Source organism: Hyperolius riggenbachi, chromosome 11, assembly GCF_040937935.1.
Source record: "Hyperolius riggenbachi isolate aHypRig1 chromosome 11, aHypRig1.pri, whole genome shotgun sequence".
NCBI classification, from domain to species: Eukaryota; Metazoa; Chordata; class Amphibia; order Anura; family Hyperoliidae; genus Hyperolius; species Hyperolius riggenbachi.
This window is the reverse complement of record NC_090656.1, coordinates 209,925,693-209,948,394: the sequence shown is the minus strand read 5'-3', so window position 1 is coordinate 209,948,394 and position 22,702 is coordinate 209,925,693. Positions and strand designations below refer to the sequence as shown.

Here is a 22,702-nt window from a genome sequence, read left to right as displayed (position 1 = left end):
CTCACTGCATCTTAAGTACCTTTACTGTTGAGTGAACCCAGCTCACTGCATCTAACTACCCAGTACCTGTTGTGTTTACTTAACCCACCTCATCACTGCATATACCTAGCCTTGTGTTGAGTGAACCCAGCTCACTGCATCTAATTACCTGTTGTGTTGAGTGTGAACCCACCTGGCCACCTCACTGCATCTAACTACCTGTTGTGTTGAGTGAGAACCCACCTCACTGCATCTTAAGTACCTTTACTGTTGAGTGAACCCAGCTCACTGCATCTAACTACCTGTTGTGTTGAGTGTGAACCCACCTGGCCACCTCACTGCATCTAACTACCTGTTGTGTTGAGTGAGAACCCACCTCACTGCATCTTAAGTACCTTTACTGTTGAGTGAACCCAGCTCACTGCATCTAACTACCCAGTACCTGTTGTGTTTACTTAACCCACCTCATCACTGCATATACCTAGCCTTGTGTTAAGTGAACCCAGCTCACTGCATCTAATTACCTGTTGTGTTGAGTGTGAACCCACCTGGCCACCTCACTGCATCTAACTACCTGTTGTGTTGAGTGAGAACCCACCTCACTGCATCTTAAGTACCTTTACTGTTGAGTGAACCCAGCTCACTGCATCTAACTACCCAGTACCTGTTGTGTTTACTTAACCCACCTCATCACTGCATATACCTAGCTTTGTGTTGAGTGAACCCAGCTCACTGCATCTAATTACCTGTTGTGTTGAGTGTGAACCCACCTGGCCACCTCACTGCATCTAACTACCTGTTGTGTTGAGTGAAAACCCACCTCACTGCATCTTAAGTACCTTTACTGTTGAGTGAACCCAGCTCACTGCATCTAACTACCCAGTACCTGTTGTGTTTACTTAACCCACCTCATCACTGCATATACCTAGCCTTGTGTTGAGTGAACCCAGCTCACTGCATCTAATTACCTGTTGTGTTGAGTGTGAACCCACCTGGCCACCTCACTGCATCTAACTACCTGTTGTGTTGAGTGAGAACCCACCTCACTGCATCTTAAGTACCTTTACTGTTGAGTGAACCCAGCTCACTGCATCTAACTACCTGTTGTGTTGAGTGTGAACCCACCTGGCCACCTCACTGCATCTAACTACCTGTTGTGTTGAGTGAGAACCCACCTCACTGCATCTTAAGTACCTTTACTGTTGAGTGAACCCAGCTCACTGCATTTAACTACCCAGTACCTGTTGTGTTTACTTAACCCACCTCATCACTGCATATACCTAGCCTTGTGTTGAGTGAACCTAGCTCACTGCATCTAATTACCTGTTGTGTTGAGTGTGAACCCACCTGGCCACCTCACTGTATCTAACTACCTGTTGTGTTGAGTGAGAACCCACCTCACTGCATCTTAAGTACCTTTACTGTTGAGTGAACCCAGCTCACTGCATCTAACTACCCAGTACCTGTTGTGTTTACTTAACCCACCTCATCACTGCATATACCTAGCCTTGTGTTGAGTGAACCCAGCTCACTGCATCTAATTACCTGTTGTGTTGAGTGTGAACCCACCTGGCCACCTCACTGCATCTAACTACCTGTTGTGTTGAGTGAGAACCCACCTCACTGCATCTTAAGTACCTTTACTGTTGAGTGAACCCAGCTCACTGCATCTAACTACCTGTTGTGTTGAGTGTGAACCCACCTCGCAACCTCACTGCATCTAACTACCTGTTGTGTTGAGTGAGAACCCACCTCACTGCATCTTAAGTACCTTTACTGTTGAGTGAACCCAGCTCACTGCATCTAACTACCCAGTACCTGTTGTGTTTACGTAACCCACCTCATCACTGCATATACCTAGCCTTGTGTTGAGTGAACCCAGCTCACTGCATCTAATTACCTGTTGTGTTGAGTGTGAACCCACCTGGCCACCTCACTGCATCTAACTACCTGTTGTGTTGAGTGAGAACCCACCTCACTGCATCTTAAGTACCTTTACTGTTGAGTGAACCCAGCTCACTGCATCTAACTACCCAGTACCTGTTGTGTTTACTTAACCCACCTCATCACTGCATATACCTAGCCTTGTGTTGAGTGAACCCAGCTCACTGCATCTAATTACCTGTTGTGTTGAGTGTGAACCTACCTGGCCACCTCACTGCATCTAACTACCTGTTGTGTTGAGTGAGAACCCACCTCACTGCATCTTAAGTACCTTTACTGTTGAGTGAACCCAGCTCACTGCATCTAACTACCTGTTGTGTTGAGTGTGAACCCACCTCGCAACCTCACTGCATCTAACTACCTGTTGTGTTGAGTGAGAACCCACCTCACTGCATCTTAAGTACCTTTACTGTTGAGTGAACCCAGCTCACTGCATCTAACTACCCAGTACATGTTGTGTTTACTTAACCCACCTCATCACTGCATACACCTAGCCTTGTGTTGAGTGAACCCAGCTCACTGCATCTAATTACCTGTTGTGTTGAGTGTGAACCCACCTGGCCACCTCACTGCATCTAACTACCTGTTGTGTTGAGTGAGAACCCACCTCACTGCATCTTAAGTACCTTTACTGTTGAGTGAACCCAGCTCACTGCATCTAACTACCCAGTACCTGTTGTGTTTACTTAACCCACCTCATCACTGCATATACCTAGCCTTGTGTTGAGTGAACCCAGCTCACTGCATCTAATTACCTGTTGTGTTGAGTGTGAACCCACCTCGCAACCTCACTGCATCTAACTACCTGTTGTGTTGAGTGAGAACCCACCTCACTGCATCTTAAGTACCTTTACTGTTGAGTGAACCCAGCTCACTGCATCTAACTACCCAGTACCTGTTGTGTTTACTTAACCCACCTCATCACTGCATATACCTAGCCTTGTGTTGAGTGAACCCAGCTCACTGCATCTAATTACCTGTTGTGTTGAGTGTGAACCCACCTGGCCACCTCACTGCATCTAACTACCTGTTGTGTTGAGTGAGAACCCACCTCACTGCATCTTAAGTACCTTTACTGTTGAGTGAACCCAGCTCACTGCATCTAACTACCCAGTACCTGTTGTGTTTACGTAACCCACCTCATCACTGCATATACCTAGCCTTGTGTTGAGTGAACCCAGCTCACTGCATCTAATTACCTGTTGTGTTGAGTGTGAACCCACCTGGCCACCTCACTGCATCTAACTACCTGTTGTGTTGAGTGAGAACCCACCTCACTGCATCTTAAGTACCTTTACTGTTGAGTGAACCCAGCTCACTGCATCTAACTACCTGTTGTGTTGAGTGTGAACCCACCTCGCAACCTCACTGCATCTAACTACCTGTTGTGTTGAGTGAGAACCCACCTCACTGCATCTTAAGTACCTTTACTGTTGAGTGAACCCAGCTCACTGCATCTAACTACCCAGTACCTGTTGTGTTTACTTAACCCACCTCATCACTGCATATACCTAGCCTTGTGTTGAGTGAACCCAGCTCACTGCATCTAATTACCTGTTGTGTTGAGTGTGAACCCTCCTGGCCACCTCACTGCATCTAACTACCTGTTGTGTTGAGTGAGAACCCACCTCACTGCATCTTAAGTACCTTTACTGTTGAGTGAACCCAGCTCACTGCATCTAACTACCCAGTACCTGTTGTGTTTACTTAACCCACCTCATCACTGCATATACCTAGCCTTGTGTTGAGTGAACCCAGCTCACTGCATCCAATTACCTGTTGTGTTGAGTGTGAACCCACCACGCAACCTCACTGCATCTAACTACCTGTTGTGTTGAGTGAGAACCCACCTCACTGCATCTTAAGTACCTTTACTGTTGAGTGAACCCAGCTCACTGCATCTAACTACCCAGTACCTGTTGCGTTTACTTAACCCACCTCATCACTGCATATACCTAGCCTTGTGTTGAGTGAACTCAGCTCACTGCATCTAATTACCTGTTGTGGTGAGTGTGAACCCACCTGGCCACCTCACTGCATCTAACTACCTGTTGTGTTGAGTGAGAACCCACCTCACTGCATCTTAAGTACCTTTACTGTTGAGTGAACCCAGCTCACTGCATCTAACTACCTGTTGTGTTGAGTGTGAACCCACCTCGCAACCTCACTGCATCTAACTACCTGTTGTGTTGAGTGAGAACCCACCTCACTGCATCTTAAGTACCTTTACTGTTGAGTGAACCCAGCTCACTGCATCTAACTACCCAGTACCTGTTGTGTTTACTTAACCCACCTCATCACTGCATATACCTAGCCTTGTGTTGAGTGAACCCAGCTCACTGCATCTAATTACCTGTTGTGTTGAGTGTGAACCCACCTGGCCACCTCACTGCATCTAACTACCTGTTGTGTTGAGTGAGAACCCACCTCACTGCATCTTAAGTACCTTTACTGTTGAGTGAACCCAGCTCACTGCATCTAATTACCTGTTGTGTTGAGTGTGAACCCACCTGGCCACCTCACTGCATCTAACTACCTGTTGTGTTGAGTGAGAACCCACCTCACTGCATCTTAAGTGCCTTTACTGTTGAGTGAACCCAGCTCACTGCATCTAACTACCTGTTGTGTTGAGTGTGAACCCACCTGGCCACCTCACTGCATCTAACTACCTGTTGTGTTGAGTGAGAACCCACCTCACTGCATATAGCTAGCATACCCCCGAGATGGACAAAATGGACAAACCAGGTAGAGGAAGAGGTAGAGGCAGACCCAGAGGAAGGCCACCAGGCACCGGCAGGTCTGTGGCTGTGCGAGGTGGTGTTGCTGTGATTTCATGCGGACCTGCCCCAAAATACAGTGCTCAGAAGAAGGCACGTGCCATCACTTCCCAAAATCGTGAGGAGGTGATTGAGTATTTAACACAGAACACCTCATCTCCCGCAGCCACCAGCGCTACAACAAGCACCACATCCGCTGCATTTGACACTTCGCAGGAGTTATTTGGTGGTGGTGGTGAAATCACTGATTCCCAGCCACTACTGCAACAACAACAAGAAGGCGCAGGTACACCACCTCATACGTCTGAGTTAGGTGGCGATAGTATGGACGTAACGTGTGTGGATGGGGATGATGGTGGACCACCTGAAGTTGGTGCACTTGAGGAGGTGTCTGAGGAAAGCGCAGCTGGCCAGGAGGATTATGATGACGATTATACGGATACCACATATGTTCCCGGTAGAGGAGATGACCAGGGGGACAGTTCAGAGGAGGAGTCAGAGAGGAGTAGGAGGAGACGACTCCATGATGGAAGCAGAGGGAGCTCGTCCTCAGAAACAGCTGGGGGCAGTGTCCGGTGCCATGTATCGCCAGCTATGGCCAGGGAGCACACATGCCCTTCAACGTCAGCTTCTGCTGATGCCACCGTAGCGCCATCACCCCAGGGGGGCTCAGCGGTTTGGAAATTTTTTCACGTGTGTGTCTCAGATCGGAGCAAAGCCATCTGTTGTCTCTGCCAGCAAAAATTGAGCCGTGGAAAGGCCAACTCTCACGTAGGGACAAGTGCCTTACGAAGGCACCTGGAGAGAAGGCACAAACAGCTATGGCAAGAACACCTGAGTAAAAGCAGCACTCGTCAAAAGACAAGCAGCGGAGAACAACCGTGGCAGCCGTCACAGGGGGCTTCTGCTGCTCCACGTTCCCATGGTATTGTTCGTGGCTGGGGGGAGGAAGAATGGATACACTTTTAAACAATTTAAAAATACAACCATCTAAACTTTCAAACAATTTAAAAATACAACCATCTAAACTTTCAAACAATTTAAAAATACAACCATCTAAACTTTCAAACAATTTAAAAATACAACCATCTATCATTTTCAAAAAATTTAACAAAAGGGCAAAAAAACTTGCCCTCCGTAAAACATTCTTGGCAAATGCTTTCGACTTGGTTTGTCTTCCGCTGGCTCAAGGGTCCATCTGACCACAGATGCCTGGTCGGCAAAGCACGGTCAGGGCAGCTACAGCATGGGTCTCAGCAGGCTCCCACTTCGGGCCGGAATCCAACCTTCATTCCCCGCGCTGACAATGGCAGACTTGCCCTCCATAACGGATTCCCATTAAAGGATTTAAAGTTAGTTCATTTCAATTAGGGCCGCAAAAGGTCCTCCTGAGTCCTGTATTGTTATTTTTGGTCACTACCTCGGGGCGGGCGTGCATGCCTACCTGCTGCCCTCCTTGGATGTGTAGTGGTAGCCGTTTCTCAGGCTCCACACCGGATTCTATCCCTCATTCCCCGGCCATCACCCGGGGTCACAAATGACAGACTTGCCCGCCTCCATATGATTCTCGTGAAAGGAATGTGGTGTCATCTTTGCCCGCCATAACTGGTTCTCGTTAAAGGATTTAAAGTACATTCATTTCAAATACACAGCAGGGCCTCGAAAGTCCTCCTCCTGTATTGTTATTTTTGGTCACTACCTCGGGGCGGGCGGGCGTGCATGCCTGCCCGCTGCCCTCCTTGGATGTGTAGTGGTAGCCGTTGCTCAGGCTCCACACCGGATTCAAACCTCTCATTCCCCGGCCATTACCCGGGGTCACAATGGCAGACTTGCCCGCCTCCACAGGATTCTCATTGTAGCGGTACTGAACAAGTACACAGCAAGTAGAAAATGTAAATTAAAAACAAAACGTAAGCTTTTTAACAATGCCATGGAAAGTTGAGAAGGAAGTCACACATTACCTGACATCACTGAGTGAGGAAGAGCAATCACGCCATGTTGCGCAGTAGTCCAGCATGGCCGTCACTACACAAACAGCTGTTTGCGGTGCGTTACACAGTGAGTTTGGTGTGTCAGTGTGAAGCAGTACTCTAATTACACTCCCTGTTTGATGTATACACATGCAAGATGTTTGAAAGCACGTTAGGCCTGCAATTTAGCATTCAATGTGATTTCTGCCCTTAAAACGCTGCTTTGCGTAATATCCAGATTTTTCACCGGGACTTTTGGCATGTATCCCACTCCGCCATGCCCCCCTCCAGGTGTTAGACCCCTTGAAACATCTTTTCCATCACTTTTGTGGCCAGCATAATTTTTTCTATTTTTCAAAGTTCGCCTCCCCATTGAAGTTTATTGCGGTTCGCGAATTTTTCCGCGAACCGAACCTTCTGCGGAAGTTCGCGAACCCGGTTCGCGAACCGAAAATCGGAGGTTCGCGACATCTCTAATGGCTATATGAGCACATAAATGGCAGATAAAATTCAATGTTGAAAATGTAAAGTCATGCATTTTGGTCGTACCAATGGTCTAGCACCATACAAAATAAATGGGATACAGTTGGGGACATCAAACTTGGAGAACTTTGGAGTACTCATTGACAACAAGTTAGATAATCGTATTCAATGCCAAGCCACTGAAGCTAAAGCTAATACAATTTTGGGATGCATTAAAAGGAAAATAAAAACTTGAGATGCTAGCATAATATTGCTCCTGTTTAACTCTCTAGTAAGGCCACATCTGGAATATGGAGTTCAGTTCTGGGCACCACATTACAGGAGATATTGCAGTTTTAGAGCAGGTGCAGAGACGAGAAACAAAATTGATACGAGGGATGGAGGGTCTCACTTACCGAGAAAGGTTAGATAAACAGTGTTTATTTAGTTTAGAGAAAAGACGCCTTAGAGAGGATCTAATTAACATGTATAAATACATCAGAGGGCAATATAAAAGCTCGACAAATTAGCTTTTTGTCCCGAGGCCTTCACAAAGGACTAGAGGACATGATCTACACATGGAGGATTTATTGAGCCATTTATTTAGGAAGGGGTTCTTTAAGAGTGATAGGATGTGGGATGTATTGCCACAGGAAGTAGTTAGGGCAAATTCTATGTCTGCATTTAAAGGGGGCTTAGATGCCTTCCTTGCATTGAAAGGCATCCATGGCTATACAGTGGGATGCGAAAGTTTGGGCAACCTTGTTAATCTTCATGATTTTCCTGTATAAATCGTTTCTTGTTACGATAAAAAATGTCAGTTAAATACAGTATTTTACAAAGAAGACACACACAGTGATATTTGAGAAGTGAAATGAAGTTTATTGGATTTACAGAAAGAGTGCAATAATTGTTTAAACAAAATTAGGAAGGTGCATAAATTTGGGCACCACAAAAAAGAAATGAAATCAATATTTAGTAGATCCTCCTTTTGCAGAAATTACAGCGAAACGCTTCCTGTAGGATCCAATGAGAGTCTGGATTCTGGTTGAAGGTATTTTGGACCATTCCTCTTTACAAAACATCTTTAGTTCATTCATTCAGTTCATTCAGGTTTGATGGCTTCTGAGCATGGACAGCTCTCTTTAACTCACACCACAGATTTTCAATTATATTCAGGTCTGTGGACTGAGATGGCCATTCCAGAATGTTGTACTTGTTCCGCTGCAATCTGTATGAATGCCTTAGTAGATTTTAAGCAGTGTTTAGGGTCGTTGTCTTGTTGAAAGATCCAGCCACGGCGCAGCTTCAGCTTTGTCACCGATTCCTGGACATTGGTCCATGTGTCCCTCAACTTTGACAAGATTCCCAGTCCATGCACTGGCCCCGCAGCCCCACAGCATGATGGAACCATCACTATATTTTACTGTAGGTAGCAGGTTCTTAGAATGCTGTGTTGTTTTTCCTCCATGCATAACGCCCCTTGCTATGCCCAAATAACTCAATTTTAGTTTCATCAGTCCACAGCACCTTAGTCCAAAATGAAGCTGGCTTGTCAAAATGTGCTTTAGCATACCTCAAACGGCTCTGTTTGTGCTGTGGGAGGAGAAAAGACTTCCTCTGCATCACTCTCACATACAGCATCTCCTTGTATAAAGTACAAATGATGCACAGTGACTCCATCTGCAGCAAGATGATGTTGTAGGTCTTTGGTGGTCTGTGGGTTGACTCTGACTGTTCTCACCATTCGTCGCTTCTGTCTATTTGAGATTTTTCTTGGTCTGCCACTTCAAGCCTTAACTTGAACTGAGCCTGTGTTCTTCTATTTGCTCAATATGTTCCTAACTGTGGAAACAGACAGCTGAAATCTCTGAGACAGCTTTCTGTATCCTTCCCCTAAACCATGATGGTGAACAATCTTTGTCTTCAGGTCATTTGAGAGTTGTTTTGAAACCCCCATGTTGCTACTCTTCAGAAAAAATTAAAAGAGGAGGGAAACTTACAATTGACCCCTTAAATACTCTTTCTCATAATTGGATACACCTGTGTGTGTAGGTCAGGGGTCACTGAGCTTACCAAGCCAATTTGAGTTCCAATAATGAGTTCTAAAGGTTTTGGAATCAATAAAATGACAACAGTGCCCAAATTAATGCACCTACCTAATTTTATTTAAACAATTATTGTGCACTTTCTGTAAATCCTATACATTTTCACTTCTCAAATATCACTGTGTGTGTCTCCTATATGATATATTTAACTAACATTTTTTATCGTAACAACCAATGATTTATACATGAAAATCATGACGATTAACAAGGTTGCCCAAACTTTTGCATCCCACTGTAATTACTAGGTAATACCCAGTGGTGTTGATGCAGGGATTTTATCTGATTGCCATCTGGTGTCGGGAAGGAATTTTTTTCCCTTTTGGGGCTAATTGGACCATGCCTTGTAAGGGTTTTTCGCCTTCCTCTGGATCAACAGGGATATGTGAGGGAGCAGGCCGGTGTTGTACTTTGTTTTCTGGTTGAACTCGATGGACGTATGTCTTTTTTCAACCTAAATAACCATGTAACTATGTAACTATAGTTATGGGGAGGGGGGTTCATGCTAACACATGTGCTGTGCTCATTACATTGAAGTAACTTATATTCACATCTTGTGGTTTTCAGGAGCCACTTACAATGACATGAATATACTGCAATTAGGATACAAAGGGCTTGATTCACTAACCGGCGCTAAGCCGGTTAGCATGCCTTATCTGAGGTTAGTGTGCCTTATCTGAGGTTAGTGTGCCTTATCTGAGATTAGTGTGCCTTATCTGAACTTAGTGCCCCTTAAGTAGCTTTGTGCACACTAAAAGATGCACAAAGCTACATCGTGCACTTCACGATAACATCGCACCCACTATACTGTACATGATGCGACCTTAAGGTTGCATAGGATGCGACCTAAATGGCGCATCAGTGCACCGTTATCGTCGCATCCTATGCGACCTTATGGTCACATCATACACAGTATAGCGGGTGTGACGTAATCGTCGCACAGCGCGTAAAGATCATTACGCTGTGAGTGGTGCAGTGCGCGATGTAGCTTTGTGCATCTTTTAGTGTGCACAAAGCTACTTAAGGGGCACTAAGTTCAGATAATGTACACTAATCTCAGATAAGGCACACTAACCTCAGATAAGTGTAATGATCTGCTCAGCTGGCTGCACAGTCAGACGGCTGTTTGACCATTCCTTATGTCTGAGGGATGCAGGTCTCTGGAAAAGAGACCTGGCTTCATCTTGCAACTTTCAGAGTTGCTTTGCTGAGGGATTTGCATACATGCAAATTTCCCAGCTGTCTCCTTCGAGGGCTGGCAGTATAAAAGCCTTCTGCTCCCAGAATGCTTTGCTGGTCATAATGGTTTGTTAACACATTCCTGGAGGGTCAGCCTTCCCTGTTGGATTGTTATACTTATCTTAGAGTATTCTGGGGGCTGTATTAGACACCCCTCTAGTTCAGTCAGGTTGTATTATTTGTATTGCCTGTTCTGTCTGTCTGGGGGTGCTAACCAGAGCAGCGGTTGCTACTGTTAGCTCCTTCTGTTCGTCTGTTTGGATCGCACTAGCCTGATCTGTATTCTTGGAGTGTAAGCTGGAGCAGCGGTTGCTACTGGCTACCTCATCTTGCTGTACCTGGATCGCACTCACTCTGGCGGAAAGAGCAGTGGATCCTGCTAACTCTGTTTCTATACTTGGATCACACTCGCTCTGGCGTAAAGAGCAGTGGATCCTGCTAAGCTCTGTTGCTGTTCTTGGATCGCACTCGCTCTGGCGGAAAGAGCAGTGGATCCTGCTAACTCTGTTTCTATACTTGGATCGCACTCGCTCTGGCGGAAAGAGCAGTGGATCCTGCTAAGCTCTGTTGCTTTACTTGGATCGCACTTGCTCTGGCGGAAAGAGCAGTGGATCCTGCTAACTCTGTTTCCCTACTTGGTTCACACTTGCTCTGGCGGAAGAGCAGTGGATCTTTCCCAGGGGAGGACTGGCCAGGGGGGAAGGGGGGAGATTTCCCCCCAGGCTGCCTCTCATTTAATGATTTAGGGCTGGTACAATGCCTGGGGCATTCAGGTTTTTGTATAAGGGAATGTGAACCACTAGGTTGGCTGAGGGAAATAAACGACCAATTACAGAGCAATTAGAGGGCGGGTAAACTGGTAAATATACACAGCATGATGCAGAGCAGAGGCTTGCCTACAGGGTCCATGGGAAAAAATATGTCTGGTCTCTCACCATTGTTAACTGCATGTGCACAGCTACATAAGATTTTGTCTAGGTTAAAACGTTTTTTACAGTCCCTAGACTCCAGAAGGGCTGCTTACAAGACAGTCCCTAGACTCCAGGAGGGCTGCTGGCAGACAGTCCCTAGACTCCAGAAGGGCTGCTTGCAGGACTTGTGTGAGAGATGAAAACCCTGACCGTTGTAACTCAAAATGTATTATGTGCCCCTGATGCAAGTGCATTTATACTTTACCTGTCACGCTGTCTCTTGAGTGTCCTTGCTGTATTTCCCACGTGACTACCAGCATATATGTGATGTCATTTGGGCTGGGGCTTCTGTGAAAATGGGCCTCTAGTTTGTGTTTTCCCCCAGGCCAAAAGGTCCCAGTCCTCCCCTGATCTTTCCTATCCTGTTCCTGAACCCGGATCGCACTCGCTCTGGCGGAAAGAGCAGTGGATCTTTCCTATCCTGTCCCTGAACCCGGATCGCACTCGCTCTGGCGGGAAGAGCAGTGGATCTTTCCTGTCCTATCCCTGAACCCGGATCGCACTCGCTCTGGCGGAAGAGCGGTGGATCGTATCTCTCATATTCCTGTTGTCCGTCCATCTGTCTGTCTTGTCTGATACGAACGCTTGCGGTAGGCTCGGTGAGGTAACCGTTAAGCAAGCGCTTGCGTTCTCTGTTTCGTGTTTGTGTGTCAGTGGTTAGTTAGGGTGGCGTGCTTGTGTCTGTTGCGCTTAACGTGTGGAGACCGCGCTGTTAACGCGTTCGCTGTTGCGAATTAGTGCGGTGTTCGCGTTTAGTTAGCGTTTGTTATTTTCCTTATCATTCTCATTGTATGATTTACTGTGCCTTTGCTCTGCTCCTGGGTGTACCTCTGCTTAGGCTTGTGTCACCTCTGGCAATCGCCTCTCTCGCGATTGCGTTCCTACTCTGTTTCTGCTGTTGTGTGTGCACCGTGGTGGGTTGGCGACTAGATTGGTGCACACACATACATTCTGTTTCTGTGCTTATTCAGTCTTGTGTCGCTATTAGCAATCGCTATCTCTTGCGATTGCTTTCCCACCTGATCTTCACAGTTGTGTGTTCATCGTCGCGGGTTGGCGACTAGATTGGTGAACACACATTCACCCTGTCGCTGTGCTCTCTCTCTTTAAGGGCTATCTTGCCCTGCTTGGTTGCAATTCGGACAATTCCCATCTGGCATCTGTGGCAGTATAGAGGCTTGCTCCTCTGCACTCCACAGCTCCACCTGCCGGTGGGAATTTCCCTCTACTGGTGCTTTGCACCAAAGCTGGGTTCTCTCGTTTCATACGCTTGTGGAGGATTTCCGCCGTGTCAGCGCACGCCTTGTGCGCTGATCACGGAAATAATTCCACAATCATTACAATAAGGCACACTAACCTCAGATAAGGCACACTAACCTCAGAAAAGGCACACTAACCTCAGAAAAGGCACACTAACCTCAGATAAGGCACACTAACCTCAGATAAGGCACACTAACCTCAGATAAGGCACACTAACCTCAGATAAGGCACACTAACCTCAGATAAGGCACACTAACCACAGATAAGGCACACTAACCTAAGATAAGGCACACTAACCTAAGATAAGGCACACTAACCTAAGATAAGGCACACTAACCTCAGATAAGGCACACTAACCTCAGAAAAGGCACACTAACCTCAGATAAGGCACATTAACCTCAGATAAGGCACATTAACCTCAGATAAGGCACACCAACCTCAGATAAGGCACACCAACCTCAGATAAGGTTAGCGCTGTAGTTTGTGCCCACTAAGGGCTTGATTCACAAAGCGGTGCAAACTGTTTAGCACGGGTGTGCTAAACAGTTAGCACGTGAAGTGCCGTTCACGGACTTTTGCACGAATCGCGGAAAATTGCGGGCGCAAAAGTCTGTGATCGCGGCAAATTGCGCCCGCAAAAGTCCGCAAACGGCACTTCACGTGCTAACTGTTTGGCACACCCGTGCTAAACAGTTAGCACCACTTTGTGAATCAAGCCCTAAGTGATAAGGCACACTAACCGGCTTAGTGCCGGTTAGTGAATCTAGGCCAAAGTGGTTAATGATTATTATTACTATTACTATTATTATTACTATTCAAAACATCTATAGAAGTTATTATTACCAGTACAGGACAAATAGAGAAATAATACTGTGGTTGAGGGAGGGCCTCTCTAGCCCAAGGGCCCCCATGTGGTCACAACCTTTGTATCCCCTATTGCTATGCCACTGTTAGACCTCGGCCACGGTTCGCCCTCATAGTGCACCATTATTTTCTGGCCAGCATAATTTTTTCTAATTTTTCAAGTTCGTCTCCCCATTGAAGTCTATGGCGGTTCGCGAATGTTTGCAAGTTCGCGACGGTTTGCGGAGGTTCACGAACCGGGTTCGCGAACCTAAAATCGGAGATTCGGGCCATCTCTAGCCACTGTGGCTACAGCATATATTTTTCACTAAGGTACTTTTAAATCTTATGTATTATTTGGTCACATGCTATTTACACTATACATGTTCTCTCTTTGGGTGCCCAATAGCTCTCCTAGTCTACTATGATCCTGAAAGCCTCAAGTTCATGTTTCATATTAATTATGTATGTGTAAAACAAGTACAAAGAGCAGTCGGCACAATGGTATATGGTGGGAGGGGCTAGCTTCTAAGGATTTTGAATATTTCCATATCACTTGGTCAATAAAGACACATCGCGCTCTGACCAGATGAGAGAATAATCTTTCCAGTCAAACGATGAGATGGCGGTCGGCACTGCCAGTGCACTTTATTTGCATATTTATAAAAGTTACTGCATAATTTACTTTACAGTAAATTGGACTAGCAGACACCAGAGTGGGTGGATGGGTAATGGGTGCCGGGTACTTCATCTGAGGCTATGACTAAGCCACATACCTCTGATGAAGCACTCTGCGTGAAACCACCATTAGGCTTCTAGTACCTGGTGCCCACCACCTGCTCTGGTATGTTCTAGTCCAATTGACAGTGCTCAGGTGTAAATTATGCAGTGACTTTTTCATGCAAATAAGGTGCACCGGCAGTGGTGATCACCATCTCTATGTTTGTTTGTTTCATATAAATTATGTTTAGGCATCAATCATACATATTCCCGCATGTACATATCTGCAATTGTGATTTTTGTTGAGTGTTTGTGTGCAATTTTTTGGATTGTGTTTTTTTGTGTGCATAACAATGAAGTTATTGTACATGAGGCTGGGAGCACACATAGCAGAAATGCTAGCGGTGCGGAAAATGCTGCGTTTTTGCCACTAATTAAAGTCTATGGGCCGCAGGAAAAAACATATAAAAACGCATATGCGTTTTTTAAACCTGCATTATAAAAACGCTGGTTTTGTTGCAAAATGTTGTTGCATGATGTTCATAGACACATATAATGAAAGTCAATGGAAATGCGTTTTTCATGCGCTTTCCATGTGTTTTATATGCGTTTTACCCCCCCCCCCCCCCCCCCAAGTATTTTTTTTGCTGTATTTATGCTTCCTGTTGTTTTCCTAGTGATTTGCATAATTGGAAATATAAAAACGCATGAAAAATGCATGCAAAATCTTAAACGTATTAAAATGCATGTAAAAAGCATGAAAATGCATCGTAAATGCACCAAAAATGCAGTAAAAATGCAGAAAAAACACACACAACTAACATAAAACATGACATAAAACTCAGCCTTTCACACTATGTTATGTGTACTGCCAGCCTGAAAGTGTATCTAACTAAATTTTTAAACTGCAATTTTTCTGTGTTTCTCTTGACTCACAATAAACTAGATTCACACATTACATATGAAAAACAAAAGACCTGCAGTGTAATTTTAAAACACAGAAAAATGCAATAAAATGCAGGAAAAAATTAGTTTCCTTTGAAATACTTCAGATGTGCAATGATTTTGCAGTGACTTTGCAAAGGACAATGCATGTCTGATCAGTGTGAACGTGGTCTTCCTAATAGTTTTAATGTTTGACAGTGACCCGAGTTTAGGAATACTATCAATTCTCTTTCACTAACAGATTATTTTCATGTTTTTCATAGAAATGTCAGATTTCAAACCTGATGAACATCCTTGTCAACATCAAACTTGTCAAACAACTTAACTGCAGTGAAGAGAGAGATCGCTAATGTGCAAGAATAAAGACATCTGAAAAATAAACAAGTGTTTAACCCACTGGAGCAACCGAAAGCCTTGCACCATCAAGTGAAAGCTCAACAGGATGAAGATGTTCAGCAATATGAAGGAGAAATGTGTAAAGCTCTGAAGATTCCTGCACAGTGTTTACTCCCACCAAAGAAAATGGAGAACTTTACAGATGCAGAGGTTATTCGTCATGCTTCTGGGGGCCTAGCACTGGAGGGGATATTCCAAACCAAAAACATGGAAGATGTGGTCAGAAAACGTGAACCAGTCTTGTATATTCCAGAGAATGTAAGCCTGGCTGGAAAAGAACACAGCTCTGTTGTTCGGGAGGAGGAATTTTTGTCTCCTAAAAAGGAACGTGATTTTCAAAAAGCAATTGAAAGACTAGGTATGAATTTATGGAGATCAGTTTTTGTTCCTCTCATGCAGTGTGGACTAAACTGTGAGTATGGACTCGAATCTGAACCCAATTATGTTTGTGCAACCAGATATAATTACATCCCCTTAGCTTCCTGTTACATCAGAAGGGACCAGCTAAGGATTTCCCAGTCTGCACTAAGTGCCCTAAAAGACATTGAGAAGGAAATTTATGTTCAAGCAGATGATCAGGATTTAGGAAGAAAATGTAAAACATTTTTTCATAGGTTTGGGTCACATGTCCATTTTGGTCCCATACATTTTGGTGGCATATACTGGTGGAAGGTATCCGTGACAGAAGATGATCCCAGACAAATAGAAAAAGCAAAACAAGCTGTATTTAATGCATTAAATTCGTATGAGGATGCTAGCTGTGCTGGATACAGAGAGGATACTGACTTTCTTACAACTGCTCAGGGACGTGTGGACTTCTCAAAAACATCCAACTTTCAGAAACATATTCAGGTTTCTATTTCTAAAACTGGAGGTCCATCCAACGCAGCTTCTTTCTTGCAATGGAAATCAGGACTTCAGAGCAGTAAGGAAACTTGGAGTGTTATAGACAGAGGATACCAGCTGGTGCCAATATGGACTGTTATTAAAGACAATCACAAGGATGAATTTACAGACAATTTCAAAATAGCTTCTTGTCTGAGTAATCATTACGAAAGGTTAACTGGCCTTACTACAGAAAAAAGCCTCAAAAATTCTATAGAAAAAGCAAAGGGGTTTCTATGGTATGTACAGTTTTGGAACGTGGATAGTACTGAAGATCATGTAAGTGCATCAACTGACCTAAAACAGGAGCTATTTGAAATGACAGGTGCTGACAATATTTGGGAAAATATTTGTCTATCAGACAAAAATTTGCAAACATTTTTAAAAAGGGTTGTTCAGAAATACATTGACACCCCTGAAGAACATACACAACTCATAAGAACATCAATGAAAGCTTTATTGGATCCTCATATTTTCTCTGTTAAAAATTTTCCTGATACCATATTTATTATGAATTGGATAAATAGATATGAGAAAAAAGTTGATTTCAAAAAGTTTATGCAGGTTTTAAACAAATATGTGCAAAATCTAAAGGTTACCAGCCATTTAACAATAGAAGATCAACACAAAATGAATTGTTTGTTGAATCTCTATCTCATCGCTCTGAGGAACAAGAATGATCTAGAAGAAGAATTACTGATGCTCTGTATTGCAATTAACTTTGAGTATTTTTCTGAGAATCACAGCTTCCAAAGACCTTTGGAATATAAAGAAATAGAATATCTGAGAAATCAAATGCAAGGAACCTACAACGAGTTCATGGATATCAGATGTAAATGCACCAAACGGGCTCAAGCGTTTGTTCTGTACAGGGGTCTGACATCTGTAGGTCCAAACAACGTGTCATTGGAATGGAAAGCACAACGTCTGGATTTTATGAAAGAGCACTTGCGAGGCAGACTTTGCAATGATATTTGTAAACTTATTGGACATGGACTACCATCAACACAAGAAGAGTGGAATAAAATAGAGAAGGACCTCAAAGATTATATATATGGTACAATGGGCAAAGACATTTCATGGCTGCTGAAGAAGCTGGATCTTGAGGAATATTACCCACAGAAAATGAAGATCATGGATGTTCGCAAAATATGTCTGTCTTATTTGGCGGAAAAACACGATTTTGAAGAAAAACAGCTTCCCCTTCATTACTTGCAGAAACTGCTCATGCTGGACTACAATGCCAAATATGCCCAGTGTGCACAGAGTAGCCATCTAACTGCACAGGCTGATGGGGGAGAAGATGTCATAGATATCTTTCCACATGGCAATATGCAAAAATATGAACAGCAAAATGAACAGGCTATCCATCCAATGGATGTTCAAATGTCAGTTTTCCATTGTGCTGATGATTTCATGCGACAGTATCTGTACTCAAAACTTTCAATTTGTCAGTTCGCTCTTCCACTTTTGGTGCCACTTCCCAATTCTATAGAATTCCCACTCTGGTCTTTTCAAGAAATTAAAAAGAAGTGGAAAAAGAAATGTAAATGTGACACACCTTATGACAAGGTCATTAAGAAAACAAAGACTCACATCGTATCCTTCATCCGTCTTGGCCAATCTTCTTCCTCAAAATCACAGCTGATGAACTGGCTGATTAGTAAACAGAAACACAATATTTTCTTTCATCGGCACTGCAGAGGCAGCACAAACAATGCTTTACTGATGAACGGAGTTACAGAGATTGCCTGGTATTTTCCTGGTGGCAAAGAGGATGACCCATTTGATGATTGCATTGCATTTACTAATCTTCATGGTGATGCCAAAGAACAACACCAGCAAGTGAAATTCTTAGAAGAAATATCCTCAGTCATTGTGGTTGTATTCTCAGAGCTGGACCCGAGAGGGAAAGAAGTGTTACAACGGCTACAAAAATCCCCCAAATCACTCATCTGTCTATTGGCAAACAAAGAGAAATGTCCACCTGGAGAAGGAAACAAAATTAACATAGGTCTTAAAAAAAGAAATGAAGCAGAAATGATACAAGACATATCACAAACAATACAATCTTTATTAAGCATCTCAAAGAAAGAATACTCACTTGATACCTGTGCAGACGTAGCCAGAAAACATGGGTTTGTAGTGGATGAAGACAAAACCCAATGCAAGCAAGGAAAAGAAGATGCTCAGGGTCTTACGTCACTGTTAAAAGCAAAAGAAACATCAGTCTGGAAGGAGGCATTTCTTCCTCTACAGGGGGAACTCTGGAAAGACTGGTGCAAGACATACAAAGAACTGAAAATACTTAAACACAATAGTCAGTTGGATATGGAACAGCAACAGAGAAACATTGAGTCTAAGAAAAGAGCAATATGGAACGAACTAATAAAAAGAGCTTTCCCTCCCAACAATTTTATGAAAGATTTTTTAGACTATCTAAGATCAAACAATCAAGAGTCAAATATGTACTTCCTCCAGTGGTTGAAAACATATTTGAATGATTTTTCTTCAACTCTTTCAGTGCTAAAAGAGAACTACTACTCTAAGTTGTCACAAATAATGGAGAAAAAGAAGGACACAAATACAGATAAAACAATTATAGAAACAATGGAGCACGACTTAGAGAAACTATCCAAAAATATTGACATCTCAACATTTGGGCTTGAAAATATTCTGAGAGAACTGGGGCACATTTATGAAGCTTCAGAAACACTTCTTAAAAAAGATCGATGTTTTTTTACATTGCCAAAGATTGCTGCAGAGCTCATGGTTTCGGGGTACCCCATTGAGCTGATGGACGGTGATGCTGCTCACGTGCCACGGAAGTGGATTGGATCAATTCTGGATGAGCTGATGAAAACATTAGGAGATAAAAAGTTATATGTCCTCACTGTGCTGGGCATACAAAGTACTGGAAAATCCACTCTGCTCAGTGCTCTGTTTGGACTTCAGTCTGCAGTGGGTGCCGGCAGAGGTACCAGAGGGGCATTTATGCAACTTATAAAAGTTGATGAACAACTTAGGCAAGAACTTCATTTTGACTATGTACTCATTATAGATACAGAGGGGCTGAGAGCTGCTGAACTGCCAACAAAAACTACAATTGATGATCATGACAAAGAACTGGCTACTTTTGTAATTGGCCTTAGTAATCTCTCATTAATTAATATTTGTGGAGAAAATCCTTCTGAAATCCAATACATTTTACAGATTGCTATTCAAGCATTTTTGAGGATGAAGGAAGTCCCTCTAAGGCCCAGCTGTGTACTCGTCCATCAAAATGTTGGAGAAATAACTGCTGAAGAGAACTTGAAGAAAAAAAGACATCTTCAGGACAAACTGGATGAAATGACTTTGTATGTTGCACAGCAAGAGAAATGTGATTCCACCTGTTTTAGGGATGTTGTCAGGTTTGATATAAATACACACACCCACTTCCTTGCTCCCCTCTCTGAAGGTGATCCTCCCATGTCTTCTCCAAATCCAAGTTACAGCCAGAATATTCAACAGCTAAGACAAGACATACTAGAGACAGCAAAACAGGAAGAAAAACAAAATATTGTATGTATTTCCACATTTATGACTCAAATTAATGATCGGTGGCATGATTTACTTAGCAAGGATCGTTCAATTCTTGTACACAAGAAATTGGACGCTAAATACAGTCAATGGACTTGGGAATTAAGAGAACGTATGTTGACTCTTCAAAATAAAATCATTTACCAAATTCACAACCATGGGTTAAAGGAGTGGGAGTTTCCACAGGATCCTGAATCTGAACTAATATACAAGGGCATCCTTAAAGAGCTGGAGGCATTTTTTGATGATGAAAAAAACAAAAAAGTTAAAGCACTATGTAAAGTGGAGAAAATGATAGAGAGACTAACTGTTCTTAAAAATGACATCATAAAACAGGTAAAGAAAAATGCAGATGAGTTCATTGCATTTGAGAAGAACAGAAAGAAATATGAAGATAAAATGTTAGCCGGAGTCAGAAACTTGGCCTTGTCCTTGAAAGGAAAGAATATCACTGACATAAAACTGAGGAAAATTTTTGACAAACTGTGGAATACTCTGATCACTGAAGTAAAGGAAGACATTAAAAAAGACTACACATTTGAAAAACCAAACATTAACAATGATTTAGAGAAAGAGTTCCTGGAAATGTTTAAAAACAAAAAGAACATAAGAAGTACCATAGAGGAGTCCTGTAAGTGGGAAAACTTAGTGGAGGAATTCTCAAAATATATTTCGAATAAATCCAAGATGGTTGTGTTACATCAAAAACTTTCAAAGGCTGATGTGGAGACAATACAGCATATTACAGATGTTTTAGAAAGAAAACTAGAGGAATTTCTTCATAATAAAGAACAGAAAAGAATGGATTACCAGCCGATTTACTTCTGGGAAATTGTAGAAATGCTAATTACCGAAATAGATGAAGGATTAGGGAATTTTAAATTTAGAAGGCAATACATGTTATATGCATCTCTGTTCTTTTGCCACAAAGCAACCAAAAGGTTTGAAAACATGTTTGAGGTTTGTAGAGCAGCCAATGATATGGTTGACTTTTTATTAAAAAAGAACAATGAATTCTGGCAAATTTGTAAGATGTTATGTAATGGAACAATGGATGATTTCCTCTGTATAAAGCTGGAAAAGGCCATCAAAGAGGCAGTCTATCACAAATCTGCAATAGATTTAGCTAGCAAAGTAAAGTGTAAGCATCAAGCTTTGAATAGAAACAAATCAAAACTAGATTTCTACCTGCTTAAGTCATTGGCAGAAAAAGAAATATTTTCTAAATATATGTATTATATAAGAGACCCTAAATCTGCAGTTAGAGATTTTATCAAAGAGTGTGTTGGACAATATTGTGATGACTATCGTAACGTGGCGCCAGAAATTCTTAACTTAAACCTGGATCACTTTAAAAATATTACATTAAAGGCCATCAACAACACATCAGCCACCTTGGTCAGAGGCAAAAAGGACGGTGTCAAAGAATGGTTGGACACTTTCTGCTCCCAGCTTGGAAGTGAAGTGAAGCTGTCAAGGGATGATCTGTGGAGTGTGACTTATCTGAACATAACTGATGTAGAGTCTCTGAAGGAAGCCATGAAACAGGCTGTGGAAACTGTAGTACAAAAAAGAGACCATACTGATCTTACAAAAAATGTTAGCAGGATTATTTTTGACCACTTTTCTGGGTGCTGGAAAAAGTGTCCATTTTGTTGTGCTGTATGTACAAGGACTATTTGCAAGCATGATGAGGATCACAGTGCTACATGTCACCGTCCTCAGGCTTTGAATGGTTGGCATTATCGCAAAACAGACCAATTTGTTGTGGAATCCTGCGAGTCTCTGGTAGAGACAAATATTAATTTCAGACTTCCTATTGACAGGAGTATTCCTTACAAAATTTTCGAACAAGCTGGGAACCCTTTCAGCACCTGGTCTATCACTCCAAGCAAACCGGAATTATCTTACTGGAAATGGGTGACCCACCACTTCCAAAGTGATCTTGTGAAACATTATAAGTATAAATTCACAGAGCTGGGAACAATTCCAGCACAATGGCGCACTATAAACAAAGAGGAAGCAATAGAGGAGCTCAGGAAATACCTTAAAAAGGACAATTATGACAATATGGTCAATGGAAACCTATGAAAACCAAATAGATCCATTTATTCATTTACACTTTAAGGAAACTTGTAGGGGAAAAAAAGTGTCCAAAAAGAGTATTTACCTCAATAGAGGGAAACCTCTGGCTCCTCCAGGGGCTTCCCCCATTCTCCTCCTCTGAGCCCTTCCAGCGCTGTTCTCTCTGCAAAACAGTTGACAAGGACTTGTCAAAAGCTCGTGCGGTAGCATGGACCTGATCAGCTTTGGCAGAAAAAGCCAATTGCGATGATCAGATCTGTGTTCCTGCGCATGCACACACCGCCTGCACAGTAGCACAGACCTGACTGATTTCGGCTTTGTCTGTTGAAGCTTGGGTGGGTCAATGCTACTGTACAAGCACAGATTGGCTGCACTTCAGGGGTCTCAGCACTGGAACGGCCTGATGGAGAAGGACTGGGGAAGCCTCTCGAGGTAAGTATCCTTTTTGTGTTTTCTATCCTCGCAGTTTTAGTGTAAAGCAAACCTGTAACATAGCAGAAAAAAAAATCAGGTTCTTACCCAAGTAGTGGGAAGGCTCT

At 43.1% G+C, this 22,702-nt stretch overlaps 1 protein-coding gene across 1 annotated transcript; it reads left to right on the top strand.

The window, feature by feature from the left end:
* The first annotated feature begins 15,686 nt into the window (after positions 1-15,686).
* On the top strand, positions 15,687-22,169 carry LOC137537952 (interferon-induced very large GTPase 1-like). The gene has a single exon (XM_068259879.1). It carries the CDS (start codon positions 15,687-15,689, stop codon positions 22,167-22,169), a length of 6,483 nt encoding a protein of 2,160 aa, XP_068115980.1.
* Positions 22,170-22,702: the final 533 nt, after the last annotated feature.

Bases quoted from the DNA above. Each gene is read 5' to 3' on its own strand.
- LOC137537952 (XM_068259879.1), top strand. From the start codon at position 15,687: ATGTGTAAAGCTCTGAAGATTCCTGCACAGTGTTTACTCCCACCAAAG.